Raw genomic sequence first — 25,253 nt, forward strand, 5'->3', positions numbered from 1 at the left:
TGGAACATCGGTCAAAACATGAGTTTTGTAAGCAAAATAATCCACTTCTCAATATATCTTTAAGAACGCAGCATGTTTATAAAGCTGTAAGCTATAACTCTAAAAGGGTATCCCCGTGTCGACGACACCCTTTAATTTTTTTCTTGTTCGAATTGTGGGGCGACTCCCTGCAAAGCAAGCACTGGAACCGAAAGCACCACAAACAACTTCGTTGCAGATGTTAAATTTCAAAAACAATCCGCTTAAGACTGGTTTTTAATTAACTACGAAAGAGACAGAAATTAATCTATTGACGAAGAGCATACTGAACCGACCGGCAAAACCATACAAAATTGACACAAGAAAAATGATCAACAGATTCATTAAATGTTGTATGATTAATAAACAACAACAATTAATTAACAAGCAGCATAGATTAAGGTAAGATTAAATGTATTAAATCATTTTAATTGTCTCATGGGGTGGGTAGAATTAAACGCAAACTTCTTAATATCTGATGATGAACGATTTTATCTGAATGGAAATGGTGCATACTTAGCTCAAGGGCAGCCACAACCATTTATTGCTGATCGATATCAGGACAATAAGGGTTGTGTTGCATTTGTAAAATTCAAAAAGCTTCGACATAAGGACGTCCCATACACCGAGGAATATCACGCGGCCTGCGAGACTCGGTTGCCAAAATAATAATCCGTCACACAAAGATTATACTATCTAGACATTAACTAGTAGAAAGGCCGAAACCTTTCTTTTTTGGGGTCCACTCCAAACCATACTTATTCTATGATGAACTTTAGTTTAGAAAATTTTCTTAGCTTTAGCGGTTGTTAAGCGTTTATCAAGATGATTTTATACTTATATGTAACCTAAGCTTGCTCAAATATTAACCGATTTTAATGGTCCTTTTTTAAACTACATAATTCAACTACACTTTGTGCCTCTGGGCTAAGGTTGAAGAGTAATTAAACTTGTCATTACAAAAATGTTGATTAAAAAATTTAAAAATTAAGATAAAGTAGGGACAGATTGAATGTATTTACAATCATTGTACGTCGAACCTGACAATATTTGCAAAAATCTATGTATAAAACACGTAACCTATAATCTTTTAGGCAAATGCCAAATGTAGTTTTCTATTAATTTTCCTATACAAACCTTCGCAAAGCCCAGGTCATACTTATGCAACAATGAGTTTTTGAATATTATCTCGCTTAAGTATACATTACTAAGCAAGAAAATCTAATTAAATTATTTATTGATTTTTATTCATTTATTTATTAATAATCGACAAAACGAGATTTAACATAAGTATTAAATACATAGAAATATAAATATTTAATATCAATAAATAGAAAAAAAAAAAAATGTTATTAACAAGTAAAGAAATTTGTACTAGTATAAAGAGTATTAAGTAGATAGGATAAAGAGAAGGGGAAATATATAGCCTGTCCGGCAAACTATGCCCTTATTCAGAGCTGAGAATTTTCGGTAAGGTATCCTGAATTTAATAAATAATATGCTTTATAATTTAAATGATGGAATATTTATTAAATAATTAGAATCTAAAACCATATTCAAGTGTGGAAGGTCTTGCACAATTTAAAACTTATTATAATATGGAAATTACAGAAACTTTCAAAATTTGTTTCGTCCCTCTCACATTTTATAATAACATTCTTATATGCCAATCTAGCTCTACTACACCAAGCTCTATTTTGTCTAAAAGAGATGAAAATTGCAATAAAAGTCGAAAAACTGCGTTCCCATGAGCGAGCTCTTATATAGCTTATTTTCAACAAATGTCTTATCATTATAAAACACCGAAACGGATCTATGGAATAGCGCGTGCTCTGGCCCCGAAAAAAGATTCTATATATTTTTCAAATCTGAGTTCAGAGACAGAGTGGAACCTTCTCGAGTATAAATCCAACGCAGTGCATTTTTAGCTGGCAGTTCACCATGCGAGGCTGGGCAAGGCAAGCTCTCTGCATTTGCAGTCTTCTCAGTGTTTTCCTATATGCAAGGGCGGTCGATTGTCCTAGGAATTTTACACGCGTCGGTGTCAAATGCTATTACGTATCCTTGGAAAAGGTATATATGATATTATATAAACAAAAATGTGTTTCTCAATAACCAATCATACTATATATATAATTTTATAAATGGCCAGGCAACTTGGCATGATGCCGTTAGCAAATGTCGCGCTCTGAATGCCAATCTATTGGTATTCGATAATGACTTGGAAAGAATTGTTGCAACAAGATATCTGCAAGATTTGGGTGTGCCATTTGTGAACAGTTGGTTTGATTCTATCTGGATCGGTGCTAGTGCCCAGGGCACCCAGGACAATCGAAGGTTTGTTCTTTCCAAAAATGGGGCTCCCTTAGCCTATGCCAGGTGGTGCTTCAATCAGCCGGACTACATTCGTCAGGAATGTGTGGCATATGCCGATTTCTTAGGTTGCAATTTCGGATATCACGATTACGAGTGCGATGGTCTGTTTCCGTTTGTGTGCGAAAATAGCGCAATAGACGGTAGTTGAATACAATTTTTGTAACCACAATACTATATAAATTATTTAGCGATAGGAATTTAAATTTCGATTATTTAATCGCTTTTGTTACAAACTTGAATACCCAGTTTGTTTTTGGTAAGGGGTCCAGAAAAAGGTTTTTCTGTTAAGAATTTGAAGGGTTGAAGGGCGACGGCTGCTTACCCTTTCCTGGCTGAATAATATTCGTTTAGTTTTTGGAAATATAATAATAAAATCTTATATGTGAATAAATATCTATTTATGCGAAACAGCTTTGTGTTGAGTCAAAAGTACAGAAATAAGTCATTTTCATGCTGGGTATATAAAAGTCGTATATGCTTAATGCCCTAGTCCCTCTTATTTGTGTTTTGTATGCCCCTGCCTACTAATCGTATCTGTTCAAAACGCTTTGTAATCTGTGTTGAGCACGACTCGAACCTTTCCAGATTGGCGCATAAAAAATGTGTTGACATTGCGACGAGGAGGAGAGCACCCATATATTCCATAAGTCATATTGGGCAATTTATGGCATTTATCGAAGTTTCCAACAGGCAACCAAAGTTGCCAAAGGCCAAATAAAAATTAAAAACTTGCTGTTCAGCTAGAAAAAAAAGACGCAGCTTTGCAAAGGCAAATGTCCAGGCAGAACAAGTATAAATACAATAGTCGAACATGGTAAAAATTTGGTAAGGTGAGAAAAAATTCCTTCCACTCTTATCATGTATTAAAAATGGTGGTAAAGAGAAGAATTTTTATATTGATTAAATATCTACCTAGGTCATGAAACAAGCAGAATTTTATAAAAATTGTTTTAATCATGTTTTAAGTTCATATCATATATTTAGTATATTGCAAAATTAAAATTTTTTAGATATTGCTTGAGGCTACACTTTACCTGCTTTATCATTACTTTTTGGTATACCCGAAAAATACTGCTTCTAATGAATTTTCTCAGGGAAAAGTTTTCTTGGGAAAGCAACGGAAATGAGCGAGGGTAGCCGCTTCTGTTTTACAAATTGAAAGTCATGACTGCAAATAAATGAAAATGTCTCGATGGCTTTGTCTTAATTTCCTTTGGGGTGCGCAGTTTTTCTTTACTTTTTGTTGTTGTTGTTTTGTCAACGTAATGCAAAATTCATTTAGAGAAATTGCCAACGTTGACCAATTAGAATTAAAAGCAAGCAACACCTGTGTCAACAGCCTCACGTGCCCCCTGTCACAGCCAAAGCTGCCCCCAAAGTTCCCCAAGGGAGTTGCTTGGCGTGCAATTGAAGGGTGCCAGGCCGCAGGACGGGAACAGGACAATCAATCATGCAGCGTGACTCCCGATTCCAATCTAAATGCTAAATGCATGCGGGAAGCCTTAATAAATCTACATGAGTGGAGGGATTTCCAGGCTGCCGTGGGCGTTGACTTCACACACACACACACACACACACACACAAACACACAGACACGGCACAACAATTAATGAACTGCGCCTAATTAATGAAAGAGAATATTTTGCTACGACATTTTAATAAAACAAACAAGATTCCCATTGTCAAATGTGCTTAACTAAATGTATTAGATGCAGCAAGATCCAAAGTATTCCAAAGTATTTTATCATTTTATCTGATCTCGAAAGACTAATGTTGTACTGATCCTACCAGATATAAAGTAAGTGTGGAAAATACATGGAAAACCGTTCATGAAACTGTTGATCATCCGATCGACTTTACTTTGTTTTAATTTTGTGTGATTCACACTAATTGGGCAGTCTGCTCTTCTGGGTGAGAAATTTATGTTGAAGAAAAGCTTAAGTTTTTTCCGATCCAACTTTTTATGTAACATATATGTATATGATGTAAGCTAGAAGCGAGCATGGTCAATTAAACGCTCGGATAGGGGTATCTCCTAGTCGTGCACTCTTGCCTTCCTTATTCTGATATCTTTATAGAGTCAAAAAATATCATACCACAGTATTATATACACATAATAGGCTCATGCTTCCAGTTGTCGGCAATGGAAATAATTTATTGCGTTTAATTAAAAAGCAGCAGACAAATTGTTTTTACATCTCATACACACACACACACAAGTAGTAAATGCAACACACATACAAATTGAGTGCTAATTAAATTAAGAAGCAAGCAAAATAGTTTTGCACTTGGCTCAAAAGTCAGCCCCGGCAGCTGAGTAGCTGCATCCAGCAACTTTTCCCGGGTCGTTTCTTCGGTTTCTGTTTGTTTTCTTTGCGTGTAAATGAGCTCAAATTTGTTGTACAAATAGCGCATGCTTTATGCTTGGCTGCGGCAAGGGCAACGAAGAGCGGCAAGCACAGGCTTTAAGTATGTATATGTGTATGTATAGTACACTGCAAGAAATGTGAAGCGCATTTACTTATGTGAGTTTAAAAATTTAATGTTACAAGCCAATTGGACGTTCTCTGATCACATGAGTGCAGCATATTTTAATAAAATATGTTGTCTATATAAAAAAGTTCAAGCTACCTACCTCTGTTTTTTCTCGCAGTGTACTTAAAGCATGCAAATCTGTAGCCACGAAAAACAATTGCAAATTAGATATGCGCATATGTTAGTGCAAATGCCAAACAGCTTAAAAAACAGGCAACACTCAATGCAACACAACCACTAAAAACAAACTCTTTACGGGAACAGGACTGCATCTTCAACTGCATCCATCTGCTGCTTCCCATCTGCTCAGCTGCAGCTGTGGGTCTGAGTCACCGCAAGGACGACCACGGCGCTGGAGTGATTGCAAACAGGGCGCAAATTCAGCGCATAAAACTAAAACTAACAAACGGGCGGAACAGCAGCGGGGCCTGTAGTTCCAGCCGGAAACGGAAGTGCCATGCAGAGCAGGGCACAAGACAAGGCTCGAGCTCAGTCAAGTAGGAAGCCGGGTTAGCTTGGTTAGCTGGAAAGTGGCTGCGCCCAGAAGCAAAACCGGGCTAATGCTGCTGGCTGCTGGCTGCAGCAGGCAAAGCCTCAAGCATGCTTGAGATGCAAAGTAAATGCAAAACCACAGCAAATTATGTTGAGAGCTGGATGCGGAGGCCACGAATGGAGTTGAAGCAAATGGCTTGGCTTGGCTTGGCTCGGCTCGGCTGGGCTGAGCCCTGCACGATAAGGCCCTGGCACCCGGGCAGCTCAAGTGATTTTCCTTGAGTGTGCCTTGAGCAGGTGTCTGTTTAACCATTATGTTTAGTTGCAGGCAATTTGTTTTTACCATGTTCCCAGAAAACGAGCAACTAAAAACGTGCAGCGAGAGACGAGCATTTTTTAGGGCGCTGCAAAAGGTACGGCCCGACACAACGGTCGACTCTCGGCTGATTACACTATGCTACCAAATTTTCAACAGGTAATTTTTAAAACTAAAAAAGGGAATAGAGTGCAAAATAAAGTTAAGGTGAGCGAAGTGAGATATTTAGTAGGACAAAAAGAAAAAAAAAATGGGAATGGGAAAAATATATATCGAGCATATTATATTTAAATAAATACAACATATTCTATGCTGATTATAAAAACTTAAATATTTAATTATTTATTCACTCATTATTAATTATTTAATATTCAATTATTGAACGATATAGTAGAAAATAATAATAATTTGTATTTATAATATATAAAGAAAATAATCAGGATAAAACAGAACAAAATATAGTAAGACAAAAAAAGCAAACCAAAAAAAAAAATTTAGAAATTTACTTTTCCGATGTGTACAGGTTGTAATTATTGCGATAAATGTATTGTGATAATATTGCTACCAACTGTCAATAATTCAATATATATTCTTGAAGAGTATTAGAAAAGTTTTTAAGCCATAATTTAATAGAAGACAGCTATATAAATTAATTTAATTAACTTAAAATCCACAAAAGCTGTGCAATAAAAGGGCACTTCTATAGATTGGTTGCAAAAATTTTTGAGCACTGCAAAAGGCATTTCCTGTTGTGCAGTGTTGTATTGCGGCACTAACTCTCAAACTGCACAGCGAACCTACTAACTGATTAAGTTGCTGGCAACAAAAAATACTTTATTAACAACAGCAATAATAAGACGAGCAGTAACAGCAGCAGCAGCAGCAGTAGTAAAAGTTGAAACTATGGCTCACAGCTCATCATGTCCGACCAGAGAGTAGCGATGCTTGGAGGGTCCCAGATCCTTGAAGGTGGATAGCGGTGGCAGATTTGTTTTGTGTTCGATGGCATGCTGCATTTTCAGTTTGTGCTTTAAATGCTGGCTGGTAAAATCGCGAATGAACATTTTCAGATGGCCCGGAATGTACATGTCCTTAAACTTGGGATACGGATACATAAACTTTAGCGAATCGATGGCGATCAGGGGCAGATCCCGTTGCGTTTTGCCCATGTGCTGCACCGAATGCTGGAACTTGAGGCCGTTGACGGTGACAAAGTTGAATTGGCCACAGGCCACACAGCCGGCCAATTGCATTTCCACAATGGACTTGAAATCCTTCACGGAGCCAACATCGTCGGGCATATGGAAGAGGACGAGTAGTGGCAGTCGCTGTTCGATTATCTCCTCCACATTGCCAAAGTCGACCTCACGCACCAGCGGCACACACTTCTTAAAGAGCCACTCCTCCAGTTCGATTTGTAATTTCGCATCGCCGTCAAAGATCTCATCCACGGCATGGGTGCGCGCAACGTCCGGACGGTAGACAATTGTGGGCATTTTTTCCGTAAACGCCACATTGTCCAGCTTGGCGCCGACTCTTATATAGAAATCACAATCGTTTTTATAACGCTCCGCCAGCAGAAAAAAAAGGGCTGTAGACAGCTCCTTACGGCTCTCAAAGAAGCCAATCACCGAACGCCTCCGGACATCAATCCCATCCAGCTCTTGCATATCGATAATCGTTTTGATTGACGTGTTGAACTGCTTCTCCACATATGCGACAAGCGCCTCAACGGAACGCTGTCCACGGTACTCCTGGCGCAGCGGCTGGCCGCGATAATACAGACGCAGCGTGGGAAATTTGCTGATGTTGCACATATTGGAGAGCTCCACTTCCAGCATACAGTCGACGCGTGCCAAACGCACTCCCGCCGACGGCGGCAGCTTCTCCGCCAGCCGGACGGCCGCATCCTCAAAGATTGGCGTCAGCCGGGTGCTGAAGTGACACCAATCCGCATAGAAATTGATGAAGACCACCTCATACGCGTGCAAAGTGCTATTAAAGTTCCCCCTGGTCATCTGCAAAACATTCGGCTCGACTGGAGCTGCCGTGGAATTCGTTGGTGTCGATGTTGCTTTGGATCGCGCGGCTTTACCTGGCGATCTCTTCTGATGCGTCGGCATTAACAATGAAGCAGTCAGCAACAGAGTCAGCCAAATTGAAAACAACATTTTTGTCTAAACTAATTTAAAGAGTTTAAAAGTATTTGCCTAAAGAGAATCTTGTCAGTTTAAAAAATCGAACTTTTACCTAAATAAACTTTAAATTTCTGTACAGATTAGCAAGTAAGCTTGCCCGCAGACAATACACTTAAACTCAATGGGAGCCTTTCTATGTTAGTTTGACGTAAAAAGCATAATTAATATCACAAAGTCCAAAAACAGTTGATAAACAAATAATTGTCATCAACAACTCAGGTAAGACCGATCGAGCCTATCAATGATATGTGCAATAAAACAAAGTAAATATGGTTTGTAGAAAATATATAAAAATAACAAAACGTTTTTATTAACGCCGCCCTCCTCCTCGATTCTCAAAAAAGTGTATGTATGTATGATTGTGTGTATGTATGTATTTTCACATGAATTTTGACCAAGAATATTGTTTCCAGGCCTTGCCCGTGGCATGTTTAAAAAAAATTCTCTCAAAGATCGGTGAAAATTAGTTTTAAACCGATACGGTAAACAAAAAACTTTCATACAACCATTTTCCGCCAACTTACCACTGTTGCGGGTTAAAGTGCCCAAGTTGCTGAAACACGCATTCATTAAATAAATAAAATAAAAAATTTAAACTTTTGCAAACCAATTTGAACACCCATATTCAATTTGTGAAAAGAGTTTGAACCAGAAAATTTGCCTACATAATTATCGAACCCCATTTTCCTCACTAGCTCCAGTGGATTTTACAACTAAATCGGTCGGGACAAACACCTATACACAGATTTTCAATAAATTTAGCTTCATACTTACGTAGATCTGTGTTTAGAAAAGATCTTTGGAATCGAGTTTGAGCCGGAAACTTCGCCCACATATTTTTTGACCTCCATTTTCCACACAAATAGCCGTTGATAATACACCAATTTAATGCATTTTTTTCAATTACTGTAATTTTTCTTTCAGTCTTAGGATTGTGATCAGCGCTGACATTCAAAGGCTTAATCAACCCATATCTGTAACTGGACAAAATCCCAATGAAAATAAGCAAACAGTAGCCAGGACTGCTTGGCCCACAGCTCGCTGGTAATCGTTGCCCGGGTGCAAAAGGACTAAGCAAATATTTGCAGTTGCAGCTCCACAAATCACAAATGAGACGAGGGCAGATGCCAAGCGTCAATACAAAAGTTGTGGATGAGATGCCAAAATCTCAGGATGAGGTTTCATTGGCAGGGCACGTTGTCGGTTGAAGGGGTTGTTGTTCTAGACGTTGTTGTTGTTGGCTGTTGGCTGTCGTCAACATTTCAAAAGGACCTCAACATTGACGGAAACGGAAACAACAACTTGCCCGCACTCCAGAGCAAGGAGGATTCGCTCTTTGCTTTGCGCCCGGCAAATGTTCCGGCTGCCTGTTTAATGACATTTTTGCGCCCATTTAAGCTTCCGTCGTGGGCTCTGTCGATTTTTGCAATAATTTACTTAAGAAAAGTCTAAATATGTTTGCCAACAGCTCCAGCTCCAGCCCCACCCGCACCCCCGCCGTTTACCTCGCCATTTCACTCTTCAGGCCTCGACTTTATTGCCAGCAATTTCTGCTGCTACCAGACAATTGTTTATGGCGTTTATCTTTGCGTCTGGCGATAAAATGCTGTACAAAATCCATGTGACTTTATGCGACAATATCCAATAAATCTACAGTTGGCCCAAGGCCTAAGCCACCCCCCCCCCCCCTGACCACCGCTGCTAGTGGGGGGTTGGCTCTGGCTTGACCTTCACAGCCTTTTCAACGCCAACCCTTTGGCATTTGGCTTTGTTTGTATTTGCTGCATTGTCTGCGCCTTTTCAAAGGGTTTAATTGTGCTTTTTGTCTGCGTGTTGACATAGGTAAGGCCATCCGTCCATATGTCGCACTTCCTCTATCCCTCTTTTTTTTCTGGCTAACGAACGTGTTAATTAACGTGTATAAATCAAGCGATAATAAACTGATGAGCTGCTAAAATATGAGGGTAAAAAGCCACTGAAAGCAGCTTTATACATGCCAATATGTTGCTAGTACTACAAATGCTTTGATTTAGACAGTTTGCTGAGATCTTTTATCTTAAGAGCATATATAAAACTGTCCTAACCTACAAATTCACTTGACATGTACCTCACACTTTTCGGACAGTTCACGCTTCTAAGTGGATTATATGTTCTTTGAGTATAATTTTAGTTTTCATCCAATTAGCTTTGAGCTTATGATCGCAGATCCAACCTCTAAGTTCAAAATAGGGATCTAAAGTTTTATGTTAATGGTCGAAAAAGTTGGAAATAACGGACTAGAACTAGATAGTTGTTGGTAATCTGTTGGTAATCTTAAAGTAAGGTACGGACAAGAAGTTATTCCTTGGAGCAGGCTTTACTTAACTAGATCTTAAAAAGATTAATTAATTTCCTTGTACGTTATATAATATAATGGAAGAATGGAACACTTAAGATAAGTAAATTGAACTGACAAAGCAGTACTTTATCGAATTCCAATTAAAATATAAGGCTTACTCGCATCCCTGGCTTAAGAAGCTGACTTCTAGGCTTATTTTTACTTTCAAAAGTCAACCGTCATCGAATTATAGAAACTTATTCATAAAAATTGAATTAATTTTATTTATTTCGCCATGACTGCCAGCAATTTTCTGACTTTTCATTTCCCGTTGCGATTAATTTCCCTATAACATTTTAAATAGCCAATAAATCCAATAAACGAAACGCCAATACATAATTCAGCTTGAGCCATTTAAAAGTCAATTCACAAAGCCTGTCAAAGCTGCATCAGCAAGTATTTTCCGCCGGAAGTGTGGGATGGGGTAAGTGCTGCCATACTCAGCTCATAATTCTCGCGGTTGGCTTTAGATTGAATTTCTGCAATGGATGCGTCTTTTTTGATGATAAATGCGCTTGCCGCAAACGATTTGTTGCGCATACTTTGGCGCAAAATTTATGCGAATTTGTAATGCAATTCATAAGCCGCAACGTCCCAGAATGCAGCAGCAGCAGCAGCAGCAGCAATGCATTGCTTACAGGGTTGCAATTTATTGTGGCGCAGAGTTGTCAATGCTAGCAAATAAATGGCCCCCTCCCCACAACAAAGGACTTGCTTGAATGCTGCCTTCTGGCCGCTGAAAACGACTTTATATGTTAATCAGCAAGCATTTGTCAATGGAAATAAAATAGAATAAAATATCCTGAAAGTAGGTTATAATGAATAAAATATTTTCGATTTATTGGTAATATTGTCAGAGTAGTTTGTTATTTGAAAAAATCAAATCTTATTGGTAAAGTAGCTTTATCGGCAATTTTGCTGTACTTTATCTTTGAGTGTTGCCACATCGCTCAACTCTCTTCTATAATAACGCCATTTTGTAATAGTCCTGTTTTTGATCAGCTCTATTTGTTATTTTTAAAAGTTATTTCGTATAGATGCTCAAGATCGAGACAGGGCTTTGTATTATTTAATAATACTTATGCAAATCGGTTTAAAAATTTATGTAAACAATTTATAAGTTGCTCATTAAGTAACACATTATCCTTAAACAAACTATGCCAAAGAAAATTGAGTCACATGTAAATAAGAGAACATGTTTTAACATGACATAATTGTGATTCAGCTCCTTCTGGCGTGATAAAACTTTTTAATACAATCCAGCTCCCGTCCCTCAATAACAGCACATGCATGACTTAACGCCATCTACTGGCGACAAGTTTAATTATTGAGTTGCAATGCCGCCATTTTGATGCTGCCTTCAGCGCCACACTTCACAGTTTGTTTGCTTAGTCATTTAGTCATTCAGCCAGGCAGTCAGCTTGTCAGTCTGTCAATGTTGACAACGAAGCGACTTCGCCGTCGCCATCACTAAACGCTTCAGTTGGCATTTCTGTTGGCGTAGACGTTGGCAGCGCATTAAAACAATTTTGTTAATTAAGTAGGAAAAATTGTTAGTTTATTTACTCATCAACTTTGCCAGTTGCCATACCTAGCGCACACACTCTCATTGAACACACTCACTTAACTCTCTCTCTCCCTTTCCTTACCTTTATTCCTACCACCTTCCCCCCCCCTCACTCCGCCCATCTATCCTTTTTAGTCCTTTGCCAAGTTTTTTGCCTAGCGAGGCAAGTTTGCAGTTTGCTTTGTGCGCTGTTGCTCAAAAATTCTCAAGTGCACAATTAATTAGTAAAGTTGGCAACGCCGACCGAGAATAGCAGGCAGCTAGGCAAAGCAATGCGGATCGCAATTTTCAACGGTCTTTTGGAATTTATGGCCCGCTCTGATTAGACGAGCGCAAGTTTCGCGGCGCCTCCACTCGGGGAGAGGAGCAACTACATAAGTAGCTAAGCTTATCGGCCATTTTCCCTGGAATTGTGTCGAATTTGACTTTCTTTGGTTGGCATCAAATTGAAAATTGATTGGAAATTGCATAAGTAATGAAAGTGGTTCGTGGACCAATCAATCGCTTTCAATCACTTCGTATATCACTTTGTATTTTGCAAAGCGCTATTGTTCAGACCAAAATTAAATTGATTTGGATTGAAGCTTTTCTAGGCGTTTAAGTGGAAAGCGGCTTGTTTTTTTTTCAGAAAGAAAATTTTAAACGTCTTTATTTTTGGATAGCAATCAATACAGATTATATACATTTATGCAAATAAATTCTGCAGCTTATACTTAATTTAATTTAATTGACAATAATATCAAAAATGTCATATAATAAAAATTATATATAATATACTCTGTTCCAATGCGTTTAGCAATAACTCTAAGCCAATAAAGCAAGTACATAAATTTATTTATAATATATCCACAGTTACTGTTCCCATAATAATGTATTGCACCCGTCCCCGTGAAATAACATCTAAAATTTGTAAAAGTGCATTTACATTTTTATTTACGCATTAAAGAGAAAATTATACATGCTGATCATAAGCAAACTATTTTTAAACATTAATTTTTGTTCATAAACTGTTTTAAATTCAGTTAACAGCCGCTTGCCACTTACTTGCTGTTAAAAGTTTTTGTCGGTTAACATTATACAAACTGCAGCTGGCGCCATCTGTTGCCTGCTCAATCAACTACACTTCACATTTAACAAAATAACGTTCTCTGCACTATAAAATGTCAGCTCTGAATTTTTTTTGTTCAACAATGCTTAATTACAGCTTAGCATGTTGTTCGAGAATCAATTTAAATCATTAAATTTGATATACAGTACAGTATCCAGTTCAGGAGAACATTAAGGGCATTCTTACTTACAGGTTATCAGGTACTCAAAAATAAACAATTATCGAGGGGTTACTCATCCCTGTGACAGCCGATAGTTAGCCGGCAGTCGATAGGTGCACTGTAAATAATATTCGGGCAACAGTTAATATTAATTTCGCGTTCTTTCAAATTAGCCTGTACTTAAATTACCCATTGACCATATCAATAGGCTATTGTTTAAATTCTTACTCAATAATGATCTGCGTCCATTCTTATTCAAATATCAATTAATCGATAATATATTTAGCATCTCTAGTTTTAGTTTTTGGTCACATTGCCAGGGCGTTGACAAGGCGTTGTTATTATTTCATAAACATTTTGTTACATCTTGTAAATAACGATTTTATTTATTAAAAATGGTTGTCCTGAGCTCCTGTTGGTCACCCATTATTTGGTCCAACAATGTACGCACGGGCAGCTATGCTGTTGCCGCGTACACGGCATCGTTAAGCGTAGTATTAATTACCCTGATTTGCTACATGCTCGCTGGTGGAGAGTCTGGCCAACTTTATTCACCCTTGTTTGAAACGGACATAAGGACTTCCATGCCGATAGCCGGTGGCTTTTTTATAATTTACTTCCTACTTATTATATTATCGTCCTATCTAGTGTACTTTGGAATTAAAATAAGGTGAGCTCACAAGTTTGTACCAAGAATTTGTAAATACTTATATTCCGAATAAAACTTTTTCACAGTACGCGTGGCTGGCTATTGCCCTGGCTCTTTTTGGTTGGACTTGCCATTCTCTTTCAATTTGGTTGGAGCCTTTGGTTAATCGGAGGCTACTACATATACGTGAGCATATATGAGTTATGAATTTAAATTAATTGCATACTAACTAATTAACTTTCAATTAGTTGGAGCAAACATTCTCGGCGCTGCTAAACTTCGTTTGGGTAGCTTATAATGTAAGTTGAATAAGAAGTCGTCGTCGTCACCAACTTAACCATTTCTCGTTTAGTTATACTGTTGGCTCGTTGTATTCTCCCAGTACCAAATCTTCCTGGAGATACAAAATCCAAATATCGAACTACTGATGCCTTAAGGACGACATTCTTGTCGAATGCAAATCGAATAATTAACAAGTTTAAAGCATTTTAAAATTAGATTTATTTATAAGTATTTTGTCCATACAAACAATCCGTCCACAGTTTATACTTCAATAACATAATATTCCATATTAAATGTGTCTTATACATAATAATTTACACTTATGTATTTTATACAATACGTAGAGAATATTTCACATTTACACAAATAAATTTGAATGTTTACTGTACAAACTAGATACTATTAAGTTTTTTATGACAAGCTACACGTCCGACTGTGGGAAATTTTATAGCTATGAAAATCATGGAGTCTGGAATTTTATAAGTTGGGTCAACAAATATTGATGTAAGTCAACCAGAAGTAGGCCCTCAACTTATTGCCGTATATCTTAGCGATATTCAGTATAAATATCAATGTTTATTTAGCATTTGTTAAATTTTATTTTACACATCATGTAGCTTGAACGTTTATACAGATATTGACGAACCTTTAAACCACTGAAGCAAAATGTGGGTACAAGGGGCGAAAAGCCAAATAAACAAACTAAAGTTCCGTTTGTGAAAGGCTGTTTACATTAACTACATTTTAAGAAGCGAATAATGTACATAGTGCTGAGCCCTGGTCTAATTGTAATGGCTAAGTGTTTAACACAAAACTTTTATAACAAGATAATTTAAGTTTTCTCCTCCTTTTCCTTGTTGTAGCGCTCAAGTTCCTTAAGAAATTGCGCCTTCGGCTTCATGACGTTTGGCCGCTCACCGCGACAGTTTGGACAAAACCACTTGCCCTTTGGCTTCAGCACAAGGGAAACGCACGAGAAATGGAACCACTCGATGGGGCACAGGTCGTTGTCACAGAGTATCATTTCTCCAAAAGAAATCTTAATAGAAAGTATATTAATATTGTTTTATATGATTATAGTGAACTTTCGCGTTACATACCTGATTACAGACGCAATACGTTGGCTCGTCTGGATCGATGGGTTCTGGAGGAGGCGTTTCTTCACGAGCATTCGTCGCTGTATTCGAAGCGCCCGCGCCACGCACCTTGCGTTTCTTCTTTTTGCCAGAATTGCTGCCACCGCCATTGCCGGTACCGCCACCTGTGCCACTAGCAACACCTCCGCTTGATAACTGTACTTGGCTTTTACGCTGTCCCAAGCCACCTGAACTGCCCATAGAAGCCTTCCGATCACTAGTTCCGTTCCCACTGCTACCTGCTTCGTTAGCCGAATTAGATTCATTGCCGCCCATTTCGGTGGAGCTGCCATTATTGGGTAAACTTTCGTTGCGTCGACGTGAACGTTTACTTCCTGAACGCTGGAGCTCGCTATTACTGCCACAAAAGGTGCCATTGAAGCCGTTGCCACTGCTGTTCAAGTGGCTTGTACGATCGTACGTCGGCGTAGAACCTCCTCCATTGCCACTAATGCCGCCGCCAGAAGCTGATACGCCTATGACAGCACCAAAAGGCAGTCCTCCATAATGGTCCTTTGCAACGGGGTTAGTTGAGTTGCCCAGTCCACTGCTATTTAACACATTGTTGCCCGCACTGTTGCCCTGATCACACATTGGACTCTGTAACCTCTGAATCTTTGATGGCGGACCATCGTCAAGCTGCGTGTAACGTTCCCGCTCCTCCTTTAAATCGAGATTCTGCTGATCTGTGTCCAATTGTCTGACTTTACCGTCTATTATCTCTTGTAGGAGATTAACAATCTGCATTTTCTCATCACCCAGTTCCTGAGCCTGTATTAAGCTTTGGTGCATACGCGTTATGGAACGGCATCGGCGGTTGGTGTCTGGCGAGTTTTGATGCAGCACATAAAGATCATAGTAGTGATCCACATCTCGTATTAGTCCTATTAGGAGGAAATGGTATGCATAGGATAATTGGGATTTTTGAAGGGAGTATAAATGTTTAGATCTTACCTCGGTACTGAACGTCTATATCACGTATGCGGGACAACTGGCGTTGAACATCATCAGGTAGATTCTCCACGGAATCAAGATAATTATCCACATAAGTGGCCGAATTTATAGCCTCCGATTCGGATGCAATCATGTTGTGATTTGTTGTAAAATACTTGCTATCTGCGGCCCTACGACATTGAATTCAATACACCGGTATCGTTCATTACAATGAAACTTTTTATTAGGTGTATGCAAATTGGCCAAATAATTTTTTACGCTGCAAAATATAAGTTTCAATTTTTTAAGATGTTGCGACTGTACGCCTGTATTTGTGTATGTGCATGTGTATCATTTGAGTGTTGGAAAACATTAAAATTTACTCATTTTAACGATAACATAACTCCAGCAGTAACAGTTGACAGAGAGTCTCTTTTTTGCGTTAACGGATACAAGAGATGCGTTAACAGTTGACTTTACCTATCTTATCAAAAAAATTCGAGCGTCGATTTAAATTATTTGTTTATTCTTTATATTATTTTATTCAAGCAGTCTGTGCAAATCTGGGTATTCATAGCCAAATATGAATACATTTTCTTAACAGCTGGGCGACTCATCACGATAACAGTTACGCGAAGTCAAACAGTAGGGTTACAGTTACAGTTCATTATGAGCGTGCCCGCAATTATTTAAAAGTTGAAACATTGATGATTACACCAATCGTACAGAGGAGCCTTGATTTTTTAAATATTTTGTAATGATCGAACAATACAACCAATTTTTAAAGTACGGAAGGTCATAATAATCACACTGCTATTTATTGCTGAAGCTTCGGTTTAGGACAACCATTATTTGGAAACCTCTTTTTTGTTTTAGAATCATCCCGAAATACCAAAAAATATATATATGATGATGTTTTAAAACGTTTATTTATGAAAAGACTTAAACATTAAGAAACATTTTTTTAATGGTTTTATGTTTTATTACCGCATTGTTTTCCTATTTTGATATCATTTTCTCAATTGGCTCTTTATATTGATTTTGACGTAGCTATATTAGAATATTAAAATTCCTGTCTAATGGCTTGTAATCTTATCAGCAAATCACAATATTTCTTATACGGTATTAAATTAACATATTCTAAAGGCAAATCAACTTCCAGATTTGAAAATATTTACATTTTCTTCTAGCTTGGCTCTTAGCTCGAGGAGCAATGCCAACTTTGACCTGTCAGTGGACGATGAAGTTGAAAATTTGAGTCGTTAACTAGCCTGCAGCTGGTCCGTTTGCTGTTCTGTGTGTGCAGGTGTATGTGTGTGTTTATTTGGCAATGTAAAACATGTGTCTAAAACAATTTATAAATATGTTTATAATATCTTTGTGTGGCATTGTGTAAGCCACAGCAGCCTGGGCAGCCATATGGAAATGGGGTTTCGGTGACACGCAACCAACTCACTGCATGAGCAGCAAACAGATGCAAAACCCAGACTAAGACTAAGATAGAGACTAAAGATTGTCTAAGCAATGTCAATCGGGCCGGGGGTGAGCCGTCTGGGGTCTTAGGCTGGGGCCACACCGGGCCACTTTGGTGTGCGCCAAGTTTTGTTTTTGGTTGCTTTGGCAGCGTTTTGGCTTTTATCTGCCTACAACAGCGACAACGAGCTCATTCAATTAACCAGACGCGTTCCATGTGGCTCGGCTCCTATCTTGCTTAGTGCTCTTCGTGGTCGTACGTGATAAATATGCGAATTCCCAGCACTCTCTACGAAATGTCCAGCATTTTCATTTTGTTATTGTCGCTCTGGTGTTTACTTTCCCTCATTCAACCGGCAAAAGGTTGTAGCTGAGATCTACTCTCTGATAATATAATCTGCATGTGACTTGTGTTTTCCATTTTATATCTGTGTGTTCAATAGCCAAATTCAGCTTGGACGCATTGAGATTCTTGCTGCGTAATGGCAATTTCGATATTAATCCATTTAATTGCCATCTATTGTCGTGGGAAACGTGTCCCATGGAATATATTGGATTTCAGCTATTTACCAGGTGAGTTGATTTATGAACTAAAGCTTTAAAATTCTAATAAATTAAATTAAAAACTTATTTGAATGATTTAAATAATTATGAGTTTCTAGAATACATTTTCTTCCATTAACCTTATGTGAAATTATTAAGAAATAGATAACAACGTTAACGTTTTATTCTCAGTTTTATTTGAACGAGTTACATAAATATAAAAATACAAATATTCCCAAACATAATATGAAGACTATTTTATGTTGTGCATCTTATGATATAATATTTAAAATCGTCAATATATATTTTATTAAATAAATTATCCGTGAAAATCAATAAATCAAAAACATTAAAAATGCAATGTGAATTTTTATAACAATTTTTTGAAGTGTGAAGCAAAGTTTTTTGTGTGAGTTGAAGTCTATGCTGTGCTTTAATTAAAATTGCAAGACCGTCTTATACCGCAAAACTGGGACCATTCCTGGGCATTTTTGAGACTATTTTATATTACTTAAACATTATACTGTTAATAAGATATGTTGGTTTTTGATATTGCACAATCCCAACTAGACAATGGTCAAAAAATGATTCGAGTTGTGCCTTAAAAAACTTAATGGAGAATATTTAAATAAACATTAAAGCCATAGATTGAATTTTAAAATAAATAATATGCATATTTGTCATAGAATAATAAATATAATTGCCCGCCATGACATTTGCAACAACTAGTTTATAATTGATATTACTTCAGTTGTCTTCTCTTTAACATATTTCTTATTTCATTGTATAATGGCTTTTGCAAGGTTCATTTTCTTGTCTTCACAGTCATTTGTTTGTTATTTAAATAAACAAATATGCAAAAAATAACATTCAAAACCTTTCCATTTTCCTGAAGCCTGCACTGTTTCTGCCTTAGTCCAGTTTTCTACGCTATCCGCAGGTTACCTCATACAAAGGCTTACTTTTACCCATAAATCACGGCCTAACGTCATCAATAAACTTGCTTTAAATACTTTTATAACAATCTTTCACTTTTCTACGCCCTTGCTGCTTCGTTGGGGTTTGAATATTTTGTCACAGACGACTTTGCCTCCTTTTTTTTGTTAGTCCGCAAACAGCCATAACAATGAGGCCAATGTAAAAGTGGAAAAGCATTTATTTGGTGCACAGCATGAAATCGCTTGAAAGACAAAATTTTGGCCAGAAAATTGCCCAAAATAGTTTTCAAATCATATGAGATTATCTTATCAGTTAAACTGTATAATTATAGCTGTATAGCCATATAAAATGTAATTTTTGCCGTGGCTTCGTCTATTTACGTGCATGGTCAAATCAAAAGACTTAGGCAACAAACTTGCAATAGTCTCGTTAACAGTTTCGTTTCTATCTTTCATAACAATTAAGCACAAAAACATAGCTAACCACCACGAAGTGAGTGTACGCATTAAAATATATCTATAACCATTTAAATTTACATAATATCGTGCTGAAGAAAAAGGAAAAACAACAAAACAAAACAAATTACAGACTCGACCGCGGATGATAACACACAGCAGCAATTGGCTGCGACGACTGCGAAAAGCGAAACCAAAACCGAAAACCCAACTGAAAACCAAAACAAGCAAGGAAAATTATTTTTTAAAACGGTGATTTCCAAATACTCTGCAACTGCAGTGTATTTTTAAACAATTTTTAATCTGTATAGACTTTAAAGCAAAGTCAAATATTTGTGCTAAAAACGAGCCTAATACCCATTTTGAGAATGATATTTAAAGATGTGTAAAACTGACACATTCTGTAAATTTGGTGAAATGGAGAGTATTATTTTTAATTTTAACTAATTTTAAACAGTTCCTCACATAATAAAAGGCAAATGAAAAACCAAACTATGCTGAATCTGAGCTTTTACAATAATGAGCTTAGTTGATTATTTATTAAAGTCTGTCCTTCGGTTCTCAGTATAAACCTTTATTTTCGGTTTGAGCCTAGGTTCCTCCTTTTTTAAAAGTGTAGTTGAATAGTTCAAAACGTGCCAAACAGTTTTTATCCTATAAAAATCTGTGCTTAGCGCATCTGGTTTTTAGGCAACTAATTAGTTCGGTTCTTGGTTCAGTTTCTACCGAACAAAAACTGGAATTCCTGAAATCGTTTCGATTCAACTGTCCTGATATAATTCGATATACCGCTTAAGCACTTAGTTTGTCGCGAAATACTTTGATCTCATTGAGATAGTATTTAATCTAACCAACTAGTTAAGAAATTACTTTTCATCAAGAAAGTACTAACAATTTTACAATACCAATCAGACGGCTATTGCCATAATATCCGCTCCGCGGAATGGTATACAAAATCAGTGCAGCGTTGCGTGTGAGTTTCCACACAAAGTCAGTCGAAAGCATTCGCGACTGCGCCGCCAAGGTAAAGTCAAGGCAATAAGTGGCAGCGGCAGCGGCTGCGGCTGCGGCAGCGCCGACGACAGCGAAATTCTTTGGATAGTTGGCAACAGTTGCTGCGGCTGCATTTCCACTGCACTTGGCGCATTCGAAGCGCATCGCGCGAATTGGCAAGACGTGAAAAGCATCCGCCGTTATATGAAAAGGATACAAACCCGTATTGGACAAATTTTTGTGTCGATTTTTTGAGTTGAGAAAATGTGCAAAAGCAAATACGAACTGAAATACAATGTTCAAAAGATAAATAAAAGCAATCTGTATAAATTGTTTATAAAAACGAATTTGTTTTGAAGAAATTGCACTTTATTGCATTATTTATGGCGTATATGAAGCAACTGTCAAACAGGCTTTAAAACAAAAAGTTGTTTTTAAATATGCTGCAAAAACTGTTAAATCAAAAAAGGCGAAGAACAGGTTTTTGTTAAAAAACACAACAAGAGTTTACAAATATTTCTTTATAATTAAAAAAAAAAATTTTAAAAAAATTTAAAATTATAAAAAAAGTCAAGTGAAATATAAGTTAAAAATTCCTAGTGAATGCACAATAAATTAAATAATTTAAATTTAAATGAAAAATGTATGAAAATTCATGAAATTTGAACTAATTAAAACGGCATGCACACAAATAAAGCCAAAAAAAATTAAGTAATTTGTAAAAATAAGTTTAAGCCAAGCAATTGCTAATCGCATTGCATGTCAAATTTATAATTCAATGTAAAAGTCAAAAAACACAGTGAAGCAAACACACATGTGTGGCAATTAAAAGTGCTTGGTGCAATTAGTGAAATTACAATTCAAGAGAAATGAATTGTTTAATTGTGATTTGCCTCTTTACGCTTATTTTCAAAGGTACAACAACAACAAAAAAACGACAATTAGAAATGTTGACAAATAAGTTTCGCTCACGATCTAACCATTTTTGCAGATGTGCAAACGCTGCTGCTGAACCAAATGGATTGGAAAAATCTGCTTAACAGCGGAGCGCTGGATGTGAACGTGTTGCGCTGTTTTCTGCGCGACAAAAACTTTTGTCCCAGTCCCTACATTGAGCATCGCCTCTATGCACCGTAAGTTCGTGGGCTCGAATCTCCGATTCAATGACAGCCAATTAAGGCCAATGCGATAATCTCCGAAGTGTGTCTAATGTATGCACAATACTCTCAGATCTTATGCCAAACCGATTTTGGGAGAAAGTGTGAGAAATCGGAAGATGTTCCGTTTTGGTAATGGAATTCGCCTGGTCAGTGTGCCAGCTTTCAAAAAACTTGTGCAACCACAAGGATATGGGTTGAGTATATATAATTAATGGGCACGCAACTTGTTTTCTCGATGCCGCCAATTCGACCCAGTTCAGAAATTGGCACAGAAATTGGCCCGCGGCGCAGGCTGCTTGGCGTGGCCAATAAGAGCGCCCGAAGATGACATCAATTGCAATTGAAAATAAAATATTGCACAAACGCCGCTTACAACCTGTCTGCCAAGTCTCGACCAAGTCCAAGTCCAAGTCCAGCTTTAACAAGTGCAGCTGCCTATTTTGGCTAGCCAATGTTGCGGTAATAGATGCCTCACATTACGTGATGTGCACTTCACAGATGCAGCCAAGTATTAGCTGGCAAAAGAAATGGTTATTTTCATTTGAAGAACGGGTAAGGCCCGGTTGCCACCCGTTAAGATCGCTTTACGGTTAAATGCTCCCACGCGTGCTTAACTAGAAGATACACAAGGAATTTATGCAGAAAGCTCGTGTTCATATTTGATTTATTTTAACTAAATAACAATTCTTACACTGAAAAAATCGTAGTTTTTTCATTGCTTTTTCTTTAAAACAAATTTTATCATAGATGATAAATCAAAAGACTTTCTAACTACCCTAGAAATACATTATCTAGACAAACCACTTAAAAGACTGCCAAGGTCTGGTTGTTCGTCGATTTGGAATTTTTACTGGAAACTACCCTAGGAATTCATATAACAATATTGAATTGACTTGGACTTACTTCTATAAATATGACTTATTATGTTACATGTTACAGATAATCAGTTAATACGAAAAATACGGGTCAAATGCCTATATTTAGGCTTCAAGCTTATCACGGTGACTACATGTTGGTACTTAATCCGATACACATCTAACCTATAGTTCGGGTAGATCAAAAATTTTCAACAGGTGGGAAATTGGTGTAAAATTGATCTCTAAAATTTAAAGCAAATAGAAAGAAATACCCGTTATTAATATATACTTATATTAAGAAACTTTTTCGCGAACTTTAAAATGATGCTTTGTTTATTGACCAGTTGTATTTAGCGTGAGCTGATATTTATATGGTATTTTACTTTGGCTATTTAAGGAGTGTAGAGAGAAAGGATACAGATTTTGAAAAAGTTCTTAAACGAAATTAATAAGTTATATTAAATTCTTACAATTAAGCCTTTTTATCAGCTTTACATAAACGTATTGAGCCACAAAATCGGTTACACATTTCAAGAGTCTCAACTTACAAATTGTTCAAATTCACGGTAATGTTATTGTTTTATTGTTGCATTATTTGTGGGAAATGAATGAATGTTTTGATGTGTTTGTTATGCGTCCATATTCATTTGAATGTATTATATTTCATTAGTGTATCATATCAAACCCAATTGCTATCCGTCTAGTCACTGATGCATAAATGGCGCAATATCATTGTTTTGCTTAGCTGCTAATTTCCAAGGCACATACATATGTATATGTATATTTGCATGTTTACATAATTTTTATCTGGTTTCGCTTTTTCTTTCCGCAGCAATGGGCCACGCTCTGGGCTGCCACTGAACATACACAATCCGTTGACCCTGTACAAGGGCGGTTTCAGCAAGCAGCGCGAGACGGTATTCATAGTGCATGGATTTAATGGGACCGCCATTGACATGCATCTACAGTTTCTGAGGGATGGTTAGTGAGTATGAATTGGACGCGCCAGGCAAGACCTGGCGGGGTTAACTATCGTTTGTTTATCTTTAGCATATTTGTCGCGCGAATTTAATGTGATAACTGTCGATTGGCGACCACTGACCCGCTACCCCTGCTACCTGCACTCGCTAATCAATACGCGCCTGACGGCACAGTGCACGGCTCAGGTGTACTCATTTCTCACACACTATGGTGCCTCGCGTGAGAAGATCACCTGTGTGGGCCATTCGCTGGGCGCCCACATCTGTGGCATGATTAGCAATCACTTGACCAAGAAACAGTATCGCATCATAGGCCTGGATCCAGCGCGTCCACTAATCGAGCGCAAGAAGAGCAATCGATTTCGCTTGTCCCACGATGATGCGAGTGTCATACAGGTGCTCCATACCAATGCCGGCTATCTGGGCCAAGAAGACAATACGGGGCATCTCAACTATTGTGTAAACGGTGGCCGCGTGCAGCCGTTCTGCAAAGGAAATCCGATTAGTAAGAACACAAAATTGTATATATTAACTAATTTCATTTGCGTGTATCCAACAGGACGCTATCGCTGCTCGCATTTTCTAAGCATATGTTACCTGGCCACGGCCACCATGAAGCACACCAAGTTCATGGGCGTTCCCTGTCCCAATGGCTGTGTGAATCTGTCAGGCCCCAAACGTCTGCCAGTTAACGGTAAAGTAAATCCATTTGAGTTTATATCACTGCTGCGAGAATATTATATAGGAAACGATGCACCTGATAGGTAAGTAATCTGCTACTTGCTATATATCGAGAAATAAAATTATTATCTTGCTTCTAGTGCTCGCGGCTGCATTTGCATTGATGTCCCATATGCTAAACACTGTCCCTTCACGGATTGATAATAATCGGAACAATGGTGCTCAATGCACGCTGTACTAACTATATTTTGTAGATACATGTTTTAAGAAGCTTTAGGCACTAATTTTAAACAAATGGACGGTACAGTTTTTAAGAAAATTATTTATTTGTAAGCCAAACTCATATAGTTCAGTCATAAGGTCTATCGAACTGCTAGTTCCTGCGCGAACTGAACCACTGTTTGGATTCAGTGTTGGACAATTTTATACAGCATTGGGCGGGAACAAAGCAATTCGAATTATATGTATTCATGACAAAACTGAGCGGACACATAAATAAAACTTTGTGGCACACAGATAATGGGCCAAAATACATGGTAGTTGTGCATATAGAGTTTGATTTATCCATCATTTTGGCTTTTATTTACAGTTTAAGCTGTTAGCAGCGGCTATTACAGTTTGTTAATTTAACAAAAACTATCTTATTTAACTCTTTCCACGCCACCATTGAGGTAGAGTTAACAGCGCCTTTTTTTTTATGTGGCATCCCCAGCAGGCCTAATCCACAATACATTAGTATTTATTCATTTTTAATAATTATAAACAATACTATTAAGACTATTTTAAATATTATAAACAAACAAATTTAGATTAAAACAAAAGTAATTGTATATAATAATATTGGCATACTTAAAATTTTAGTCGCATATTTTGCACTACGGCTACTATTTAAGGCTTTACCAAAAGATATCGTAATATTTGCATGCTTACACTTTACGTTACATACGTCAAAATATAAATTTTCATCGATAGTACTGATCCTTTCGATTCCAAAATGGTATAAAACTCTAAAATCGGACATTATT

The 25,253-nt window shown here is 37.5% G+C and overlaps 4 protein-coding genes and 1 long non-coding RNA gene across 5 annotated transcripts; 2 read left to right on the top strand and 3 right to left on the bottom strand.

The window, feature by feature from the left end:
* Window positions 1–6,345: 6,345 nt before the first annotated feature.
* On the bottom strand, window positions 6,346–7,988 carry LOC135435092 (endoplasmic reticulum resident protein 44-like). Its single transcript, XM_064691994.1, has one exon. The coding sequence runs from the start codon at window positions 7,906–7,908 to the stop codon at window positions 6,646–6,648; it is 1,263 nt and encodes a 420-aa protein (XP_064548064.1). The 5' UTR covers window positions 7,909–7,988; the 3' UTR covers window positions 6,346–6,645.
* A 5,467-nt stretch (window positions 7,989–13,455) lies between these two features.
* pasi1 (pasiflora 1) lies at window positions 13,456–14,473 on the top strand. Its single transcript, XM_064691986.1, has 4 exons — window positions 13,456–13,817; window positions 13,883–13,982; window positions 14,045–14,095; window positions 14,149–14,473. Exons 1-4 carry the CDS (start codon window positions 13,543–13,545, stop codon window positions 14,230–14,232), a joined length of 510 nt encoding a protein of 169 aa, XP_064548056.1. The 5' UTR covers window positions 13,456–13,542; the 3' UTR covers window positions 14,233–14,473.
* A 161-nt stretch (window positions 14,474–14,634) lies between these two features.
* LOC135435086 (inhibitor of growth protein 1) lies at window positions 14,635–16,495 on the bottom strand. Its single transcript, XM_064691985.1, has 3 exons — window positions 16,169–16,495; window positions 15,179–16,098; window positions 14,635–15,117 (listed from the first exon to the last, which is right to left on the bottom strand). The coding sequence occupies exons 1-3, from the start codon at window positions 16,299–16,301 to the stop codon at window positions 14,911–14,913; spliced, it is 1,260 nt and encodes a 419-aa protein (XP_064548055.1). The 5' UTR covers window positions 16,302–16,495; the 3' UTR covers window positions 14,635–14,910.
* Window positions 16,496–21,285: 4,790 nt separating this feature from the next.
* On the top strand, window positions 21,286–24,733 carry LOC135435093 (phospholipase A1). The gene is made up of 6 exons (XM_064691995.1): window positions 21,286–21,465; window positions 21,542–21,683; window positions 23,400–23,548; window positions 23,618–24,052; window positions 24,107–24,311; window positions 24,369–24,733. The coding sequence occupies exons 1-6, from the start codon at window positions 21,420–21,422 to the stop codon at window positions 24,427–24,429; spliced, it is 1,038 nt and encodes a 345-aa protein (XP_064548065.1). The 5' UTR covers window positions 21,286–21,419; the 3' UTR covers window positions 24,430–24,733.
* On the bottom strand, window positions 22,883–24,287 carry LOC135435095 (uncharacterized). The gene is made up of 2 exons (XR_010437331.1): window positions 24,145–24,287; window positions 22,883–24,032 (listed from the first exon to the last, which is right to left on the bottom strand). It is a non-coding gene; the product is annotated as an uncharacterized LOC135435095 (long non-coding RNA).
* Window positions 24,734–25,253: the final 520 nt, after the last annotated feature.

This window comes from Drosophila montana, unplaced genomic scaffold (assembly GCF_035044405.1).
Source record: "Drosophila montana isolate Dmon_TW-CO22-7 unplaced genomic scaffold, ASM3504440v1 contig_3510_1, whole genome shotgun sequence".
NCBI lineage: Eukaryota > Metazoa > Arthropoda > Insecta > Diptera > Drosophilidae > Drosophila > Drosophila montana.